The sequence below is a fragment of the Vigna unguiculata genome, chromosome 1, assembly GCF_037176805.1.
Source record: "Vigna unguiculata cultivar grain cowpea cultivar isolate G323 ecotype 2 chromosome 1, ASM3717680v1, whole genome shotgun sequence".
NCBI classification, from domain to species: domain Eukaryota; kingdom Viridiplantae; phylum Streptophyta; class Magnoliopsida; order Fabales; family Fabaceae; genus Vigna; species Vigna unguiculata.
Genome location: NC_140792.1, coordinates 3,593,949 through 3,612,086, shown reverse-complemented (window position 1 = coordinate 3,612,086; position 18,138 = coordinate 3,593,949). Strand labels below are relative to the sequence as shown.

The following is an 18,138-nucleotide window of genomic DNA, read 5'->3' as shown; positions in this document are numbered from 1 at the left end:
GTTGATACTATTGTTTGGGTATTAAAATCATACCTTTTGCAGGATGAACAATGGCGAGACCTGTTATTCTCGCCCAAGCGACCCTATCTCGCCTAGGCGAGACTTGTAGAGGACAAACCCTAGCTCGCGCTCGAGCTCTCGCTCAGGCGGAGGGTCTTAGTTTGAGCGAGGCACTATCTCGCTCAGGCGAGAGACACTCGTCTAAGCGAGAATGCGTGGGAGCTCAAGGTGTCTCGCTGCAGTGCAGCCTAAGCGAGGGACCTCACCTTTGGGCGAGGAGTGGGCTTGCTTAAGCGAGGGAGGGCTCGCCTAAGCGAGTGCGCGAAAACCTCCCAGGGCCTCTGTCGCGATCTGGCCTAAGCGAGGGCCTGTCGCTTAAGCGAGGGAACTCCTCTCACCTAAGCGAGGGCTTTTGGCTTGAGCGAGATGTGTTGTGGGCCGCGCTGTTTTCTCCACTTAGGTGCTATAAATATTTTGGTTGATTGATTGATGTGTTTTAAGTATGAGGTATGAGAAATGGCATGGAATATATGTGGTATGAATTGAATTGATAATATTGGTGTGACCTTAGCATGTAAAGTGAATGAGATGGATGTTATTGAAATGACAATGGTATTAGTATGAGACGAGACTCTATACTCACGAAATTGGTGAATGAGATGGCATGGTTCAACATGGAATACAAATGGGATGTGGTTACAAATGTTGACACGAGGTTCGAATGGATGATTATTGTTACTTGGTTGTATGAATATATTTGGTATGTGTCAGTGCGTAATTCCTTGGAGTCTCTAGGTGAGACTTCAGGGTCGTGCTTCAGTGGTCGGAACGTAATTCCATGGCTCTTGTTAGTGGGTGCCCATGGTGGTGCCCCATCTATATAATTTGGTAAGGATTCAAGGTAAGGATTGCATCCTGACACTCTAAAGAATCAGTTAGTCTCACCTAGAGCAGACTGACTCTTGTGGTGAGAGTAGCAGGAGGCCCGAAACTCATTAAGGGCTAACCTTGTGCGTGGGAGAATTGATTCATTGTAACACTTGTAACACATAGCTCGGGGGTGAGCAGCTCGGAGGTGAGCAGAGGTATCCACCACAAGTGCAAGCATCCGCTGAATCCGACCAGATTATATGTATCCGGATGAGTCGAGTCGTAGTGTATTGATGGAATGTTCATAACATGCTTGGATGATGTATGTGTTGTTGACTGTGAAAGTATGCCTGACTTCATGATAAAATCACTTTTGGCTCTAGTTTACCCTTCTGTTGTTTGTTGTGTGTTTTGTATGTGTGGTTCTCTCTTTTGCGATGATCATCAACTTGTTGATGTGAGCAGATGTGAGGAACACCCTTGGTCATCAAAGAGGTGATGGTTCCGTTGCTTAGTCATCTAGATCTTCTACTTTTGGTTTCTTTTTTGGGTTATGGCCCATGTACCAGCTTAATTCTTAATTTCCTATTTTGTTTCTATTGAACTTTGTATTAGTTTAGTTTTGGCATCGTGGTGTGTCTTGGATAATTGTAAAGAGTTAGGTTTAAACTCCGAGACTGCGCTGTTATATTTTATTTGTGTGACGCTTTATTTTAATTATATTTATTAATTAAATGGGATGTTACATTTATTAAGCACAATATCAACTAAAATGTTAAACAATATAAATTAAATAAATAATAAAAGTGATTTCTAATATAATAATAAGTTGAAAATAGTAATTTATTAAAAAAATAAAATGTGAATCACACAAAAGTGTGCTTACTTAAAACATAATATGTAAAAGTTCAAAAAAATGAAGATTAAAATTTCATATGCATTTGAAGACAATCCCCTTCTTAGAACACGATTTTAACAGCTGAAATCTTACATTCAACTGTTTCTTGTTTTTAAAAGAAAAGAAGAAGAAAAATAGGTTTATAATTAGGTTCCTATATTTAGGATAATAACTTACTTATATTTGTAAATAAAAAACTTAAAAACTAAGTTACCTTCTAGAATGTTAAAATTTTGTCAGTTATATTTTGGCGACATTTTTCCTTTTCAGCTTTTTAGACTCCTCTTACAAAAACTTGTTTTTTTATTTCATAATAATAAAATTAATCATCTTAAAACCAATTTTTAATAATATTATCAAAACACAATTATAATATCACTTAATAATAATAATAATATAATTATTAATATAATTAGTTATTGAATTAACCTAATTTTTACCAGCAAACATTTTCTTAAAAATTTCACATTCACAAGAAATAATAACAATTATTATTATATAAAAGTTGTTCCAAAGTTCATCTTATTAAATTGATTTTATAAAATTAAATTAAACCTAAATTTTATTTTCTTTAAGATGATATTAAATTATATTCTAATTTACTTCATTGAACTTATCATGTATGTCATTATCTCACATTTCAAGATATCCGGTTCTTATCATGAAAAGGGGTTATAAATCTCATATCAACTAACTATATAACTAAATTATAATATATAAATACAAACTTCACTTAAACTTTATTTTCTTAAGTCATCTTTTAGTTTTATTAAGTAAAATGTTTTTTCTTGTCCAAACAAGAAGTTAGAGTCCCAAAAACAACTGGACAATAAATTTGTATACAATGTCTAAGAAGCTGTTATAATTTATTAATTAGTAAACAAATACTAGTAAGCCTAAGTGAATGGCCATGACCAGACAAAAAATTGAAATGACTATAGGGTTATATCCGTTAGAATCTTCCTATATATTTTTCCCTGTTATAATTTCTCCACCCCAATCCCCAGTATCATACAAGATTATTTTCTTGTACATATATCACTATCCCGCCATTCTCAGAGAACACCACAAACAACCTGAAAATTAAGCACCAAATGTCATTAAATAGACGTTCCTTTAAAACAAAATCCATTGCAAATATTAGTGCAAAATCCTTAAGATAGTTGGATAACAACAAAGTTAATAATTTACTGTTTCTGTAAAAAATCATCAATAATATGTTTGTAGTGAAGAATTGCATGTTGAATTTCTAATTAAGATGCTTATTCAAAATTAACCCTCGTAAAAAAGAATGAAGACTGGTGAAACATATGGAGCATACAATTATAGAAAGAAAGAAACTCATCACTATTACTAGGTGAGTTCCGTGCCTTGTTTCATTGACTATCTATGCTCAGAAACCAAGTTCTACACATATGTTTTCTATTTCTAAATTCTGTTTCATCAGTACTCTAAAGGAATAAACTAGACACATACAAAATGCAAACATAATAAAAAATTTAATAGATTGCTTACCGTTATAGGACCAAACATTGTGGTAGCTGAACTCAATTCCCTGTAGTAGGTCTCTGTTTCACCACCAAATCAGCGGCAGAGTAATAATCAGCTATCAGCCGGTACATATATGATGGGTTATGCCCTCCACTGAGAAGTTTCAAAACCAGAAAATGGAAGAAAAGGAAAAGATTAATACATATATTTTCTCAAGTCAACAATGAAGCAGAGCTAATTTTCTTGATTAATTCCAGTTTAACTTACGTGCCAGTAATGAAGAGACTAACAAGGTCTGGTGGCACATAATCAAATGCTGGATTAACAACATGAAGAGAACCAACACCAGTTGCAGAATCCATCAAATCTGAGAATTCTCCAAAGTCTACTAGTTCGGATGGGGATCTCAATTCATTCAGTAGGACATGAGGATTGTGAGGATACAAAGGGCACAACTGTCAATAAGATAAATCAATTTTCAATAAATTCAAATAGTCAAATAACATGCAGCAGATCACAACTTAATTCCATATCAGGATGAGGTAACAAGGTTTACGTACTTGCAATTAAGGGGCACACACGCATACTTGTGTGTATCTAGTAGTTTTATTAGATATACATGCTCTAAAATTGAGGACACTTCAGCAGCACATATCGGTGAAGTATTAAAAGTATCAAATACGTTAACAAATAAAAGTATTTGTGCTTCGTAGATCTAGATAATTCATTGATATATCGATGAAGTAACCTAGAGTATCAAGATTGGATGTGGATATATGAAGCATATTGAAGCAGTGGTGCATCAAAGTGTATTAGTGATACCATCATGGTGTAGTATATAAAAGTATCAGTATCATATACGGACACAAGTTACATTACAGCCACAGTTAATAACTGTAGATAACCATCACAACTGAACAGCTTGGCTGATAGAGACAGATAACAAATTATGTCTACTGCAGCTAATATTAGCTATACCATAACATAGATCTATTTCAAAAACTCTTTTATTCATAAATTCCAAAGTCTATCATTTATCACTTCATAATAAGTTGTCTAGATAGCCTAAACAAGGACAAAGGTTTAACAGCTATGGAACATTTTAGATTGATCATTCATTGCCAATTAAATATTTCTATGACTATCCTCAATTTCTACATTTTTAAAAATAAAAAAGATCAGGTTCAAAGTTGTTCACAGTTAAGACTTCATTTTAATTCAAATCAAATTATTACGTTGCCTAAAAGTTGGTTGAACTATCAATTACTGTATGGTAATTCATTTTGAAGACTTTGTATAATATCTAAAAACACTGCAGTCATTTATTAGATTATTATATTTTAATTTACAAATTTAGCAAAATGTATATTATTAGATCAATAAATGCACAGACACATAACAACTAGTTCTAAAATCTCGAGTTTAAAATATAAAATATCAAACTCCTTGCCTCCAACAGATTTGGCAGTAACCTATCCACTCTGTTTCCATACATAACAGAATAGGAAAGAAATAATGGAGACATCAAATGTCATAAGAATTGTTGTTTCCTTCAACATGACATATGTAAGGGTGTTAGAGATAATATATTAACAATTTACCTTATGACTCCCAGCAAGTACAACAAAAGGAACAGCATGCCTACGAGCTGCAAGTGCAACCATATGCAACCCAATTGGGGCAATTACTCCACCATTAGCCATGACGGCATGAGCACCAACTATAACCTAAATAATTATAAGCTGAAATCAATTTAAGTTCAGCAAAAGAGCCTTGATTCAAAAATTTACATCAGAATCACCTACCATATTCACCCTGGAAATCATAGCAAAACTTGCAGAATCAGCAATGACTGTGGTCTGTAAGCCTCTAGCAGCCAATTCTTTTGCAAGGAGATGTCCCCGATACCTGATTGCATATGCAAATAACATTCAGTGGTTTCTGGAAGAAGACAAACAGAGACTTTCTAATAAACCAGAATCATGCCTTGCAAATGTTAATTAGCCATAACTACAAACCTCGGGGCACCTTCAGCAACAAAAACCTTAAATGATCTTTTTTTCTCCTTTGCAGCACAAAGAAATTCGAACACTGTTTTTGAACTGCCTAGCGTCAATATTACCTCACTGAAAAGTAGCAATTTGTAAGCAAATAAGAAAAAGAATATAAGATTTTTATTTTTTCTAAGAAATAAGTAAAACAAGATCATAAAATCAAGACATAATCACATCCATCAACAGAGTAATGTTTATCTTCGTTACTTAGACAAAATGGATGTAAGAAAATAAATAGTAGAAAAACACAAGAATAAGGTATGGAATCTAGCGTTAGTCATGTAGATCAAGCAACACGAAATAAATTAATTTAATCATCATTTTATTTATTCTATTACATCCAAGACCAATAATGCAGCCCCAAGGAAAGGTAAAATAAAGCACAAACAGACTACAAGGGAAGTTTTAACTATACTTTAGCTTGACAAACTCTACCATTTAATGGTTAAACCAAAAATAATTGGAATCTTCCACTGTGTTAGTCCTCGCTTTGTCAGTCCAATCTTTCCCTCACAATCGATGTAAAAAGAACTCAAAGAAAGTGTTAGCGACCAAGAATTGAAAAGAGAAAGATAAGAAAGGTTTTTTATTGAATAAACCAAAAAGAGCAAAAAATAGGAGAGCACCTAAAGCTCAATCTACAAAATGCACCTCCTTTTCCTCTCCTCTCCTTGTTTCCTATTTATATCTAACTAACACCTCAAGTAACTGACTCTAACTATCTTAACTAATTTCTCTTCTCCATGTATCCTAACAATACACTCCTCCAAAAATCAACCTTGTCCTCAAGGTTTGAACACTGGAAGCTTGATCCCATGGCTCATCTTCATCAATGTGTTATCTACCCTTCCTGATAGCATTGTAATACTATCTTATCATAGGAAGGGAACCCTGATATAGTAAAATAAAGGGAAGGGCAATTAAGGAAGATCCAAAAGGTTTATGAGAGGAGAAAGTGGAAACCCATTGCTTGGGGCCCACACACAGATGCGCCATGATTCTGTTGTAACAAAATATTACACGTGTCTGAATGGGAGGGAGCAGGGGAATAAAGGAGTGAGGGTCAATCCTGGGAGGGGAGGAAAGGATTGGGAATGTTTTGGGGCAAGGATAGACTAGAGGCTAGTCTGGTTTTGTAGGAATGAGGTTTTCTAAAGCCTCTCTTGTTCCTGTTATTTGAATTATACATTGTCTTTCTATTCCTTTATCTTACTGCTACATTAATCTTATCAAACCCACTGGCTACTGTCTGAATGGGAGGGAGCAGGGGAATATAGGAGTGAGGGTCAATCCTGGGAGGGGAAGAAGGGATTGGGAATGTTTTCGGGCAAGGACAGACTAAAGGCTAGTCTGGTTTTGTAGGAATGAGGTTTTCTAAAGCCTCTCTTGTTCCTGTTATTTGAATTACACACTGTCTTTCTATTCCTTTATCTTACTGTTACATTAATCTTATCAAACCCACTGGCTACTGCCTACAAATTCAGGTCTGAAGGCTTGGGTGCAGGCAGAGATCAGAGTGGTTTTTGTATAATAGACTCTGAACCCAGGAAGTTGGAATCCAAAATTCCATGTCATTGATGTTCCAATCATTATCAAATCTAAGTTCAACAATGAATTCTTATTCATATTATGTAAATCTGATTTTGGGGGAAAATGTTGCTTGGCTGCATCTCCACCTTCAACTCTCTTATTTGATAACTCTATACTTGGGTTATCAAGAAATTGACATTCACAGCCCATAATCTTCACTCTCTTTATTGATGCATACCCTTCTTCCTCCATCATTTTTTTTTTCTGTTACAAATCTCACTTCTGTTTTGGTTTTTTGTTCACTACAGAGGGTTTGATTCTTCATTGCTGACCCTTCTCCCACATCTATAGTAATCTCCATATTTCTAATCAAGTCCTTTGGATCCTGTTGTGGAATTTGATTTTGAATGTTAGATTGCAGTCCTGCAAAGAAATATCTCTGCAATTGATCTTCTGGTGTTTGATTTGCTTGTGACACCAACCATGAGGAGTCATTCCCTTCAAATATGGGTAACTCCACTGTTTTAACCCAAGGTCTCAACAATTCTTCTCCCTCCTCACCTAATCTACTACTTTGCTGATATCCTTCTTCCTTCTTCTCTTCATCATTAACCAAGTACTCTCCTCCTTCATAGAGTTTCTTACTTTTCTTGATTTCTTGTAACAGTTCTTTGATGTCTTTCTTTCCTTTCTTGACATCTTGAAAGTTACTCAATCCCCTTCATGTCCCGTAGGGTATCTTTAATAGTAGACAAATCTGTCTTCATCTCTACAATCACTCTTACTTGCTCACTGGCCAATCTTTCCAATGAACTCACTCTACTTTCCATAATTCCCCCTTCTTCGGATCCAACAGGTCGGAGCAATATGTTAGGAACCAAGAATTGAAAAGAGAAAGAAAAGAAAGGGTTTTTATTGAATAGACTGGAAAGAACAAGAATAGGAGAGCACTCTCTCCTTCAATGGTTTTCCTTCACAAAGAGCTAAAGCTCAATCTACAAAATTCACCTCCTCCTCTCCTCTCCTTCTTTCCTATTTATATCTAACTAAAACCTCAAGTAACTAACTCTAACTATCTTAACTAATTTCTCTTCTCCATGATCCTAACAGAAAGTACCAAGTATTGAATAAATGCATTGTCTCCTTACATTGCCACAACAGTTAGTTTGCGATTTAAGAATTTAAGCCATCTTGAAATAGTTGTAATGTTAATATTCACTATATGACATGGTAAACAATTCTCAGCTCACAACACAAAAGCTTTCAATCAACCAAAGAGAATTCTTGGGTGCTGGAACCCTTTGCCGGTGCCTATTTATGACCAGTGATAAGAAGTCCAACTGTCGTATCATTGATGATAAAAGAAAAGATTACGTCGTGGAAAATAAATTGACATGTAAATATGTTTTTCCTCTAAAGTTTTGAATCTCAGATCAATCTGCTTTTGGCATGTTCTGAAACAAGCACTTTAAAGTAGCAAGAGATAAACATGTCTGTGAGTAGTTTCGGATGAGACGAACTTTTGATGAATATGCTCTACTGCTTGTTCTGCTATTTGTTCATGGCAAGAGGTTATGTCTTGAATAAGTTCATTGACTGCTTCAATGACATCATGCTTCAACTTCCGACCTCTTGTACCCTTTTCAACAGCTGTAATAACAGAAAACTAAAAGATAAATGAAGTTGAATACCCGAACAACAATATCTTCATCAAATGCCACACAACAACTAGGAGCCAATATTTTACAATAATCAATGGGATCGATCAACACAAAAACTTATCAAGTAATGTCAATGAAGTGTTCTAATATTTTTATAAAAAAAGAAAAACAATTACATATTGCATTTTAGCATTAACTTTATCGGTGAGAATTATCTAAAAGAATAAATCTTCTGTGAATTAGCATAATATTTTTGAATGAAAAAAGATGAAATGAAAAAGTAACTTTTCTATTGCATTTAAGCTTGAACTTTTGCATATCAAATATCAATATTTTTTATCAAAAGGCAGAAAGAATATATCACGAAAAAGATTGAAAAGTTATAACAGAACTCAAGTTTCACGCTATCCTCACATCTACTTTTCCCATCAGAGTCACCCGTCGAGGAAGGAGTTGCTGGAACGGCAGCTGAATCAGTCACATCCTCTAGAAGAGTTTGTAATGAGGGTGGACGCAAGGTGCTTCTTGCAGCAGCTGCAACAGCAGCAGCAGATAAAGCAGGATGATCATCTCGCTCCACATCATCTTCATCATCACTTCCAAACCCAGCCAAAGCATCTGTAACAAGGGAAAGATCCTCCTCCCTTATAATGTGAAGAACACGCCTCACAATATTTCCCACAGATAACTCTGCAATCCCATACATAACATGTTACAATATGCAAACAATTAATGCATCTCAATTCCAAATGACTGAAGGGCCCTTTAAACAGAACTTCTTCACTAGGCAATCAGGAAGCACAAAGATCAGAATATACATACTTTGACTGTTATAAAAACATTAAACACAGCACACACAAAATGTGTTTGGGGTGCCTAGGGTACCAGCCAAGAACCAGAGACTCCCCCGAATGGTACAAATCCGTGTAAGGTGTTTATCTCTCTCAACAAATTTTTTCCATATACATGAACTTCAAGACCAAACCCCTACCCACATGCTAAACAAATACCAATTCACACTAACACATACCATTATATGTATATTTCTGTTATAAAATAAAAAAGTATGAAAACTTGATATATATACCAATAGGATTAGCATCAATAATCTTCTCCCCCACAGTCCTTATTGCATTTATCAGAGATGTGGCCTGGTTTGTGTGTGACACCCGCTGATGCGAAATCACTGACCGGAGCAACTCTGCTGTCTGCTTCGCTGTGGCCTGAGACCCTTCAATTTTACTACCATCACAACAACAAAATCAATACCTAGAAATTACAAAAATAACAATTTTACACCAAATCAAACACACACATACAGAGAAAAAAAAAATCAAATTCTAAACCTCAAAAGTAATACCTTGATCCCAATTACACCATTCATCGAACTCAAACATGACCAGAGAAGGAAAAACTCACCGCTTCTTGAGCAGATTGACAAATTCATTAACAAGGGCTTGAACATCTGGCATTTTTCTGAAAAAAAAAAACACAATAAAAATTATACTATATTATAACAAGAAAAAGAGAAACGGGAAAAGGAATTTACTAATTGAAAATATAAGTAAAATGATGACCTAATTAAAGAAGAGTTAGAATAACAATATATGAAGTTAGTAATAGGGAGTTCAAAATCGGAGATGAGTGTTAGTGTTTGGGTTTGGGTTTTATTCCCAGTTGCGTATGCTTTATATAGTTGGGTTTGTAGAATCCGATAATCCAGTTTTGAATCCGAGATACCCGCCACCGCTGTGACGTGAAAATGCTTATAAATTGTATCTGTTACTTGTAGTAATAAGGTCTCATGTTCTAGTTTTTGAATATGCAAAAGAATTGTCTTAGAATATAATAAATAATAACATGTGGAATACTTTATAATATTTACTATCTATAAACTATAATAGTTAAAAGCGTTTTTGTCAAAATATAAATACTGAAAAAGAATAAAAAGATATACATGAAATGATGTTGAGAAAATTCAAAACAATGTGAGGAAATAATTTAATAATGATTATAAATTAGTCCTGGTTAGGCAGGATATATTTGTTTTAAAAAACTATTTCCATTTTATGTAACTTCTTCTATCAATATAATGTAATATTAGTATTTAAAGGTTAGAAAAAAAATGGGAGAAAAAAGTTCTATCATGGACGGTGAGATAATTGTGGACCACTGTAAGAGAGAAATAATATTAATAGTTTTAGAACTAAAACATATATTATTTTAATATATTTTTCATCTGAATATAATTAATAAAAACACACGGTGCAGTATACCACATTCGTTTATTATCATTTAAAATTAATATATATATATATATATATATATAGAGAGAGAGAGAGAGAGAGAGAGAGAATATTCTTCTTTGGTGTCTATATTTACTTTTTTTAATTTTATTCTTTAAATAAAAGTTATTTTAAATTAAAATTATTATTTTATCATCATGTATTTTAAGTGACTTTTTTTAATTTAATATTTTTTTATTTAACCATTTTCTTTAAATTAACTATTTTTCTAATTCAAAAAAATTCCTACAAAACAAAATAAAAGTTATCTGCAGTAAAATTATAAAAATATTTATATTTAATTTTAAAATTGTAAAAAAATATATTTTTTATTAATGTAAAAAAAAAGTGAACTTGATGTGTTCTCACTATTTAAAATAAGAAAATATGGTTAAATTATAAAGTTATTTAAGAAATATAAATATAAAAATAAATGATTTTAATAATTTTATTATATGTAATTGTAAAAAGAACTAAACATTTTAAAGAATATAATCATAAATAATTCAAAACCTAAAAAATTAGAATTAATGTATTATTTATTCATTTCTTCTAATAAATACATTTAAATTCACTTTAGATATATAAAAAATTATTTTAATTAATAAAAATATTTGTAAGTATGATTTATTGTAAGATCCATTTTCTGTCTAAAAGATTTTGGGTTTGATTTTTTTTTATTTGAGGGCCCTGAGTCAGCCCACGTAGTAATTCCAATACCCCTTTCCAGCTACTAACTCTTTTCGTCTATCTTATTCACCAAGGATTCCTATTCTTCCTCCCAGTGCTGAAGTAGGAGTTGTGCTAGGGCAGCTGCAAAATGCCCAGTGTCGGATCTTCGACCAATATTTTGGGGTATCAAAATTTTGGTTGAATTACTTTTTTGGTTCATTTTTTGTAAAAAATGTCAAGTTGGTCTTCTAGTTTATTTTAGTTTCAATTTGGTCAGATTTTTTAAAAATTGATGCAATTTGGTTATTTTCATAAAATTTCTTGAAGCAGAGTAAAGATTTTTCATCATGACTGATAATAAGATTATGTCGTTACATCAACAAAACAAACCATTATTATTCACAACTTCAATTTTGATTAAAAAATCTTGATGTGATTCAGAAAATTTAACAAAAAAGGATCAAATTGCATAATTTTTTCAAAAATCGAGATCAAATTGGAACTAAAAAAAACTGGAAGACTAACTTCACATTTTTGAACGAAAATAAAAATCAAAAGAGTAGTTTCAAAATATTTATATAAACCGGTAAAACATTGTATTTACTTTTTTTAAGATAATAAAAAGTAATAATATTATAATTATTTTTATCATTATAATTATAAAATAAATACAAATAATTTTTATAATTTTACTATAATTAATTTTCATTTGTAATGGTTAAGTTTCAAACAAAACAATAAAATAAAAAAATGGTTAAATTAAATAAGTGATCACTTAAAAGATAATGTTAATAAAATAATTAGTTTTATTTTTACAAATATTAAAAAGGTAAAATTGAAAATGTGAAAAAAAAATAGAAATATATTAAATATAGATATATAAAAAAATTTAAAATATCAAATATATTAAAAATATTACTTTTTAAATATATATTTTAAATTATATAGATATAAAAATTTTGGGGGGGTCGTGTACCCCCTATGTCTCTTCAAAGGTCCGCTATTGAAAATGCCCCTTCCAGATAGCGGAAACTATCTTTCACTATGTAAGTTGAGCTCTAAACACCCATCCCTTCGTTCTTCTCTATTTGGTAGCTCTAGTTCCATGTGAGTCTCATTCGTGGTCTCATTCTTGTCTCCCATGGTTCTATTTTATAGCTTCTTAAATTTGCTTCAGGTCCTAGTGTTTCTCTCTTAAGGGTTTCTTGAGTTAGTTCTTAGTTTTGAGGTAAGGGAAGCTAGGGTTTAAAACTTTTTATGATTATCGCATGCTTTTATGGTTTTAAATCATGTTTATGATGTCTGCTCACTATTGTGGTTGCCTGGAAATGGTTGAAATGTTGTTTGGTACTACTTTTCTAGTTTGCATGTGTGAGCATGAATTAGCTATGTTGTTTTCACCCAAGCGAGCAACCCTCGCCTAAGCGAAATTAGCAAGAAGTTCACCCTAGGTTCTGCTCGAGTTGTCGCTCGTGAAGAGCTCCAGTTTTGAGCAAGAGAAATCTCGCTCAGGCGAGGAGGCCTCGCTTAAGCGAGAACTCGCGAACCCTCACAGTGCTCTCTGATTTCAATCTCGCCTAGGCGAGAGCTTTTCGCTTGAGCGAGAGGCTCATGTTGCCTGAGTGAGAGCTCTTTAGCTTAAGCGAGATTGACAGCAGAGTTGTTTGAATGCTTGTATGCTCCAATGATTGATTTGTTTACCTTTTTTAGAGCATGAAGTATGATGCCACATATGTTTTATGCAATGTGATGATACAGTCATATGTTGTGCTTGGCATGAGATGAGACATGAATTGGTTGGTTGGTTGGACATTAGTATGAGATTATAATGCTTGAGATAGCATGTGGAATGATGTTGGTAAAAGAGTTTCATGGGAAACTCTTGGTGATGGTGTTGTTAGTGTATACCTTGATATAGGAGATGTCTAGATAAAGGAAGGTATCCTGAACTCTAATCATTGTTCACACTCATATAGAGTATAATGATTTTATGTGTGGTAAGAATGGCAGGATGTCCTAGTCTTTAGCAAGATAATGGCCTTAGATCATCATGGGATTAACCTTGGGGTGTGGTTGGGTGATAACCCATTGTGTCTAGACTCTGCAGAGTTTAGAAACCGGGTGCATACTTCTTTTAGAATTCTATATCAAGCGTATAATCTGGATAATCGAGTTGAGGATCTTTCATTGTTTGCCTTCACATGTTTTGAGTGCTTACTGAAATGTCTATTTAAAAATCTACTTGTATACATATATGGTGAAATTTATTTTTATCTCTAACTTACCTTTTCTCTCTGTTTCTGTTTGGTTTTCTTTTTGCGATGATCACCAAATCTTTGGTGTGAGCAGATGTGGAGACTCTTAGTGATCGTGATGTTGGCGGGGAGGTTGCGTTGTAGTTAGGCTTTCTAGATCTTTTGTTGCTCATTGTTGAGTCTTTCTTCTTGTGTATTGTTATTTTGTAGTTCCTTGCTCTGCGAGCAAATTTCAAGTTTAATCTAATATGTGTTTAGATTTTGTTCATGAAATTGTGTTGTGCCTTTGAGTTTTCATTCCAATATAATTTGGGATAATTGTAAAAGGTTAATTCTAATATACTTTTTGTCGGTGCTCTATTTTATACTATAAACATGCGACGTTCTATTTATTAGAATTATTCTATTAAATTGGGACATTATATTTATAACTATTAGTATATTTATTTATTAAATAATTTTAAGTTTCATTTAAAAAATAATGTAGTGTGAGTTTCAAAATAATTTTAGAAACATTTAAAAATAATTTTATAACAATTACTTATTTTATAATTAGTTTATAAATATGTTTTTGTATAAATTTATAATATCTTTTATTTTAATATAGAATATGTAACATCCCAATTTAGTAGAATAATTCTAATAAATAGAACACCACATGATTATAATACAAACTAGAGCACCGATATAAAGTATACTAGAATTAACCTTTATCAGTTATCCCAAATTATACTAGAATAGAAACCCAAAGACACAGCACAATGCCATGAATAGAATCTAAACAAAGATTGGATTAAACATGAAATTTGCTCATAGATCAAGAACTACAAAATAACAGTACACAAGAAGAAAGACTCAACAATGAGCGATAAAGGATCCAGGAAGCCTAACTACACCGCACCTCCCCGCCAACATCACGATCACCAAGAGGTCTCCACATCTGCTCACACCAAGGATTTGGTGATCATTGCAAAAGGAAAAGCCAAAGAAGAGAACAGACACAAAGAGAAAGGGTAAGCTAATGTAAATAATTTTCAACATGTCATAGCAAGCATATACCTAAAACAAATTATAAACATGCAACACAGTAGGCACTTAATCATGTGATAGCAAACAAGCAAACCTCTAATACTCAATATCCGGATCATACTCTTGATATAGAATTCTAAAGGAAGTATGCACCTGTGCTGGTTTCCAAAATCTGCAGAGTCTAGACACAAGGGGTTATCACCCAACCACACACATAGTTAATCCTCTAATGTCTTGGGTCAATATGTCCCAAGACTAGGACCTCTTGCCACTCTCACCACATAAATCATTCTGCTTTATGTGAGCATGAATAATTATTAGAGTTCAGGATACCTTCATTTATCCAGACATCTCCTATATCAAGGTATACACTAATCACCATCACCAAGAGTTTCCCTTGAAACTCTTTTACCAACAAAATCCACATGTCATATCAAGCATTCAATTATCATGCCAAACCACCACTAACCATACAATCATGTTTTCCATTTCATACACAACATAACAAGATCTCATTCAATCTCATGCTTTATAAATGCATACCAATGTCCAACCCAACCAAGTCATGGCTTATTACATAACAACACATTATACAAACTGTAAGACCCGAGAAATTTAAATAATTAAATAAATAACTATTTAATAAATGCGGGTCTTGGGAGCCTTTATGGCATTTAATGTGGTTTGTTATGATGTGGAAAAGTACTAGCTCAAATGGTTGAGAGTACTTAGTTATGTTGAAAGGACTTGGGTTCGAGTCTTATGTATGCTATTTTAATAAGTGTATTATTTTAATGTTATGTTTGAATGTGCTTAGTGATAATGTAAACCTAAAATTATAGGAATTATCATAAAACATGAATTGGTTGAATTGGTTATGCATTGAATTGGTTATGCATTGACTTGGTAATTGAGGGGTTGTGGGCTCAAACCTTGTTAAGAACAAATTTAACTTTCTTTTTGCCAAATTTTCTTTTGGCATAAATATGAAAGGGCAGAGAAGCCCTAGCTGCAAGAAGGACAACCTAGTGGGCTAGGAAGGCAACCAATAATAGTCTTTCAATGATCATTAACACCTAATTGAAAGCATTTTCGTAAAACGTGAAAGGGTAGTGGACAAACGAATTTGAAAGTGGAAAAGTGAGTCTGAAGGAGAGTTTTCGTGTGAAATTGACAAGAGCATCAAATGCATTGGGAGAAGGCCAAGGTGGGACTATTGGTGACACAAGAGAAGCCTTGATTCTTCAAATTGAGCAAGGATTAACAGGTTAGGGGAGCTGGAACCGTACCTTTAATTTTGTATTATTTGATTGCATGAAATATATGATTATTAGGTGTTAGTAATCTGTCCAAATTGTATGAAAATTCACGTTTCTGGAAATTTTCCAGAAACCGCCTGGTGGGCTACTCATAGCCGCCAGGTGGCACATGCATGTTAGCCTATTTCTGGGTTCCTGAAGAGGAACCGCCTGGTGGTAAGCTCCTGATCGCCAGGCGACGCATAGCTATTTAACCCAGTTTTCTGGGTTCTGATGAAGGGCCTGCGGTGGTGACTGACCCGCCAGGCGACGCAAACCAATTTTTGTTCAATTTTGATGCTCTGGATGTTTTGGGATGATTTTGATAGGGGAAAAATGCTACTCTAACTATGTGAGAATGATTATATGTCATAGTCATTGGATTAAATGTAGTTTGGGATCAAATTGGACGAAAATCTCATAGACGTCATGTTAGGGTTGTGAATTTGGGGAATTTAGAGTTGGATTAAATTGAATGGGTTAAATTAATGGAATTCCGTGTGATTGGAAGTTGTATGAAATAAATTGCAAACCTAAACACTTGAGTTGTGAGTATGAAGTCTAAAATCGAAGGGAATCAGAATTGTAGGTGTTGGAATAAGGTTCACAGGTGTTGAGGAAATTTCTGGGTTCTTGGAACAGCAAGAACCGCCTGGCGGGCGCCATACTAGTGATGTGTGGTGCTCTGATTCATGAAAAACGCTGTTTTTCGTATTTTTCGCGGAACAAAAACTGCCTGGCGGTAGTATAGTCCCGTCAGGTGCCACCAATTTTTCTGGTTCATGCAGTTTTCGTAAAACTGCATTTCCCGTTTCGTTAACCGTCCGATTTAGGTGAAATTTTGGAAGGTGATTCACAACATGTTGTTCTTCACTAAATGGTGGAGATTTGAATTGGATGCCTGTAGAGGGAGATATACATCACACATGATTGGTTGTTTGAATTCCCTAATAGTATGATTACTAATGGATGATTAAGTGTGCTCAAGTGCTGGTATGACCTTGATTGGTGAATGTATATAGATAAATATAAAGATGTGTGATTGATGAGTATGTTTTTGGCAGTGCTTGCTGATACATGTTGAATATACGAACCTATATATGTTAGTTTGAATGTATGATGTTATAAGTGTGTGAAAAAGGCCACTATTGATGATATCACTATGACCGAGTGTTGCATGATCATGACGGGTTTCGGGAAAGTATGGGAACATGATAATCATACTTTAAATGTAATGGAATTGTGAGGGCATGTGAAGTAAGTATATAGCTTTGATTGTGTCTTATGTGGGGTATGTGAATTGTAAGCATGAAAAGGGTTGGGAAAATAAGAAGGGGAAAATAAAGTGTGTTGGAATTAATTTAAGAGGTAAGTATATATGAATTATAAAAGAGAGGAATGTGTGCTTATACTTGAAAGATGCATATGTGTTCTGATGTTGTAATTTGGAATATATGAATATGTATGTCGATTTCTGGATGTTTGAGAATTGAATGGTTGAATTCTATGAAATAAATTAGAGTACCTAAAACTAGTAGTATCACATTACTAGTGTAGTGCCTGGCGGTGTAGAGTGAACCGTCAGGCGATAGTAGGAAACAAGGATGTCTTGTGAGTTGTGGCACCCGACGGTGACGTGGAACCGCCAGGCGGTCGGTACTGCCAATTCGCCTAGCGGCGCTTAGGCTGCGCTACGAGCGGGTAGGTCCTTAGAGCAGGACTACGAGCGGGGAGGTTCGTAGAGCAGGACTACGAGCGGGGAGGTTCGTAGAGGCAGGACCACGAGCGGGCAAGTTCATGTGAGCATCATAAACCCTGAATCTGAGGCTAACTATTTGTGTGTTGTGAAGGTTGAAAAACCTTGGGGATTAAGGTCTTGGCGAGGATTTAACTAGAATAAAATAGATGGGTGTATCTTGACTTTTTTATTAACTTTTATGTTAACTGTTTATGAGCTCACCCTATCTACTTGTGTTTGGCGATGATTGTGTAATGTGTTACACGGGAGTAGATGATGTTGCAGGTGGTGCTGGTGAGGCATAACATCGGAGAAAGGGTTAGCTGGGAAAAGATTTTACTGGAGTTTTATCATTAT

General features: G+C 34.1%; 1 protein-coding gene across 1 annotated transcript; it reads right to left on the bottom strand.

The window, feature by feature from the left end:
* Window positions 1–2,572: 2,572 nt before the first annotated feature.
* LOC114164126 (uncharacterized) lies at window positions 2,573–10,290 on the bottom strand. Its single transcript, XM_028048661.2, has 11 exons — window positions 10,082–10,290; window positions 9,924–9,980; window positions 9,592–9,746; window positions 8,919–9,194; window positions 8,364–8,493; window positions 5,278–5,385; window positions 5,065–5,167; window positions 4,861–4,986; window positions 3,527–3,714; window positions 3,284–3,412; window positions 2,573–2,844 (listed from the first exon to the last, which is right to left on the bottom strand). The coding sequence occupies exons 2-10, from the start codon at window positions 9,974–9,976 to the stop codon at window positions 3,316–3,318; spliced, it is 1,236 nt and encodes a 411-aa protein (XP_027904462.2). The 5' UTR covers window positions 9,977–9,980; window positions 10,082–10,290; the 3' UTR covers window positions 2,573–2,844; window positions 3,284–3,315.
* Between the last annotated feature and the right edge of the window lie 7,848 nt (window positions 10,291–18,138).

What these genes read in the sequence shown, in the direction of transcription:
- LOC114164126 (XM_028048661.2), bottom strand. Translation starts at nt 9,976, where the DNA reads ATGCCAGATGTTCAAGCCCTTGTTAATGAATTTGTCAATCTGCTCAAG. An exon ending in GTAGAGCATATTCATCAAAA is followed by an intron (nt 5,386 to 8,363) that starts GTTCGTCTCATC and finishes GCTACTTTTCAG; the next exon opens with TGAGGTAATATTGACGCTAG. An exon ending in GTTGCTGAAGGTGCCCCGAG is followed by an intron (nt 5,168 to 5,277) that starts GTTTGTAGTTAT and finishes ATATGCAATCAG; the next exon opens with GTATCGGGGACATCTCCTTG.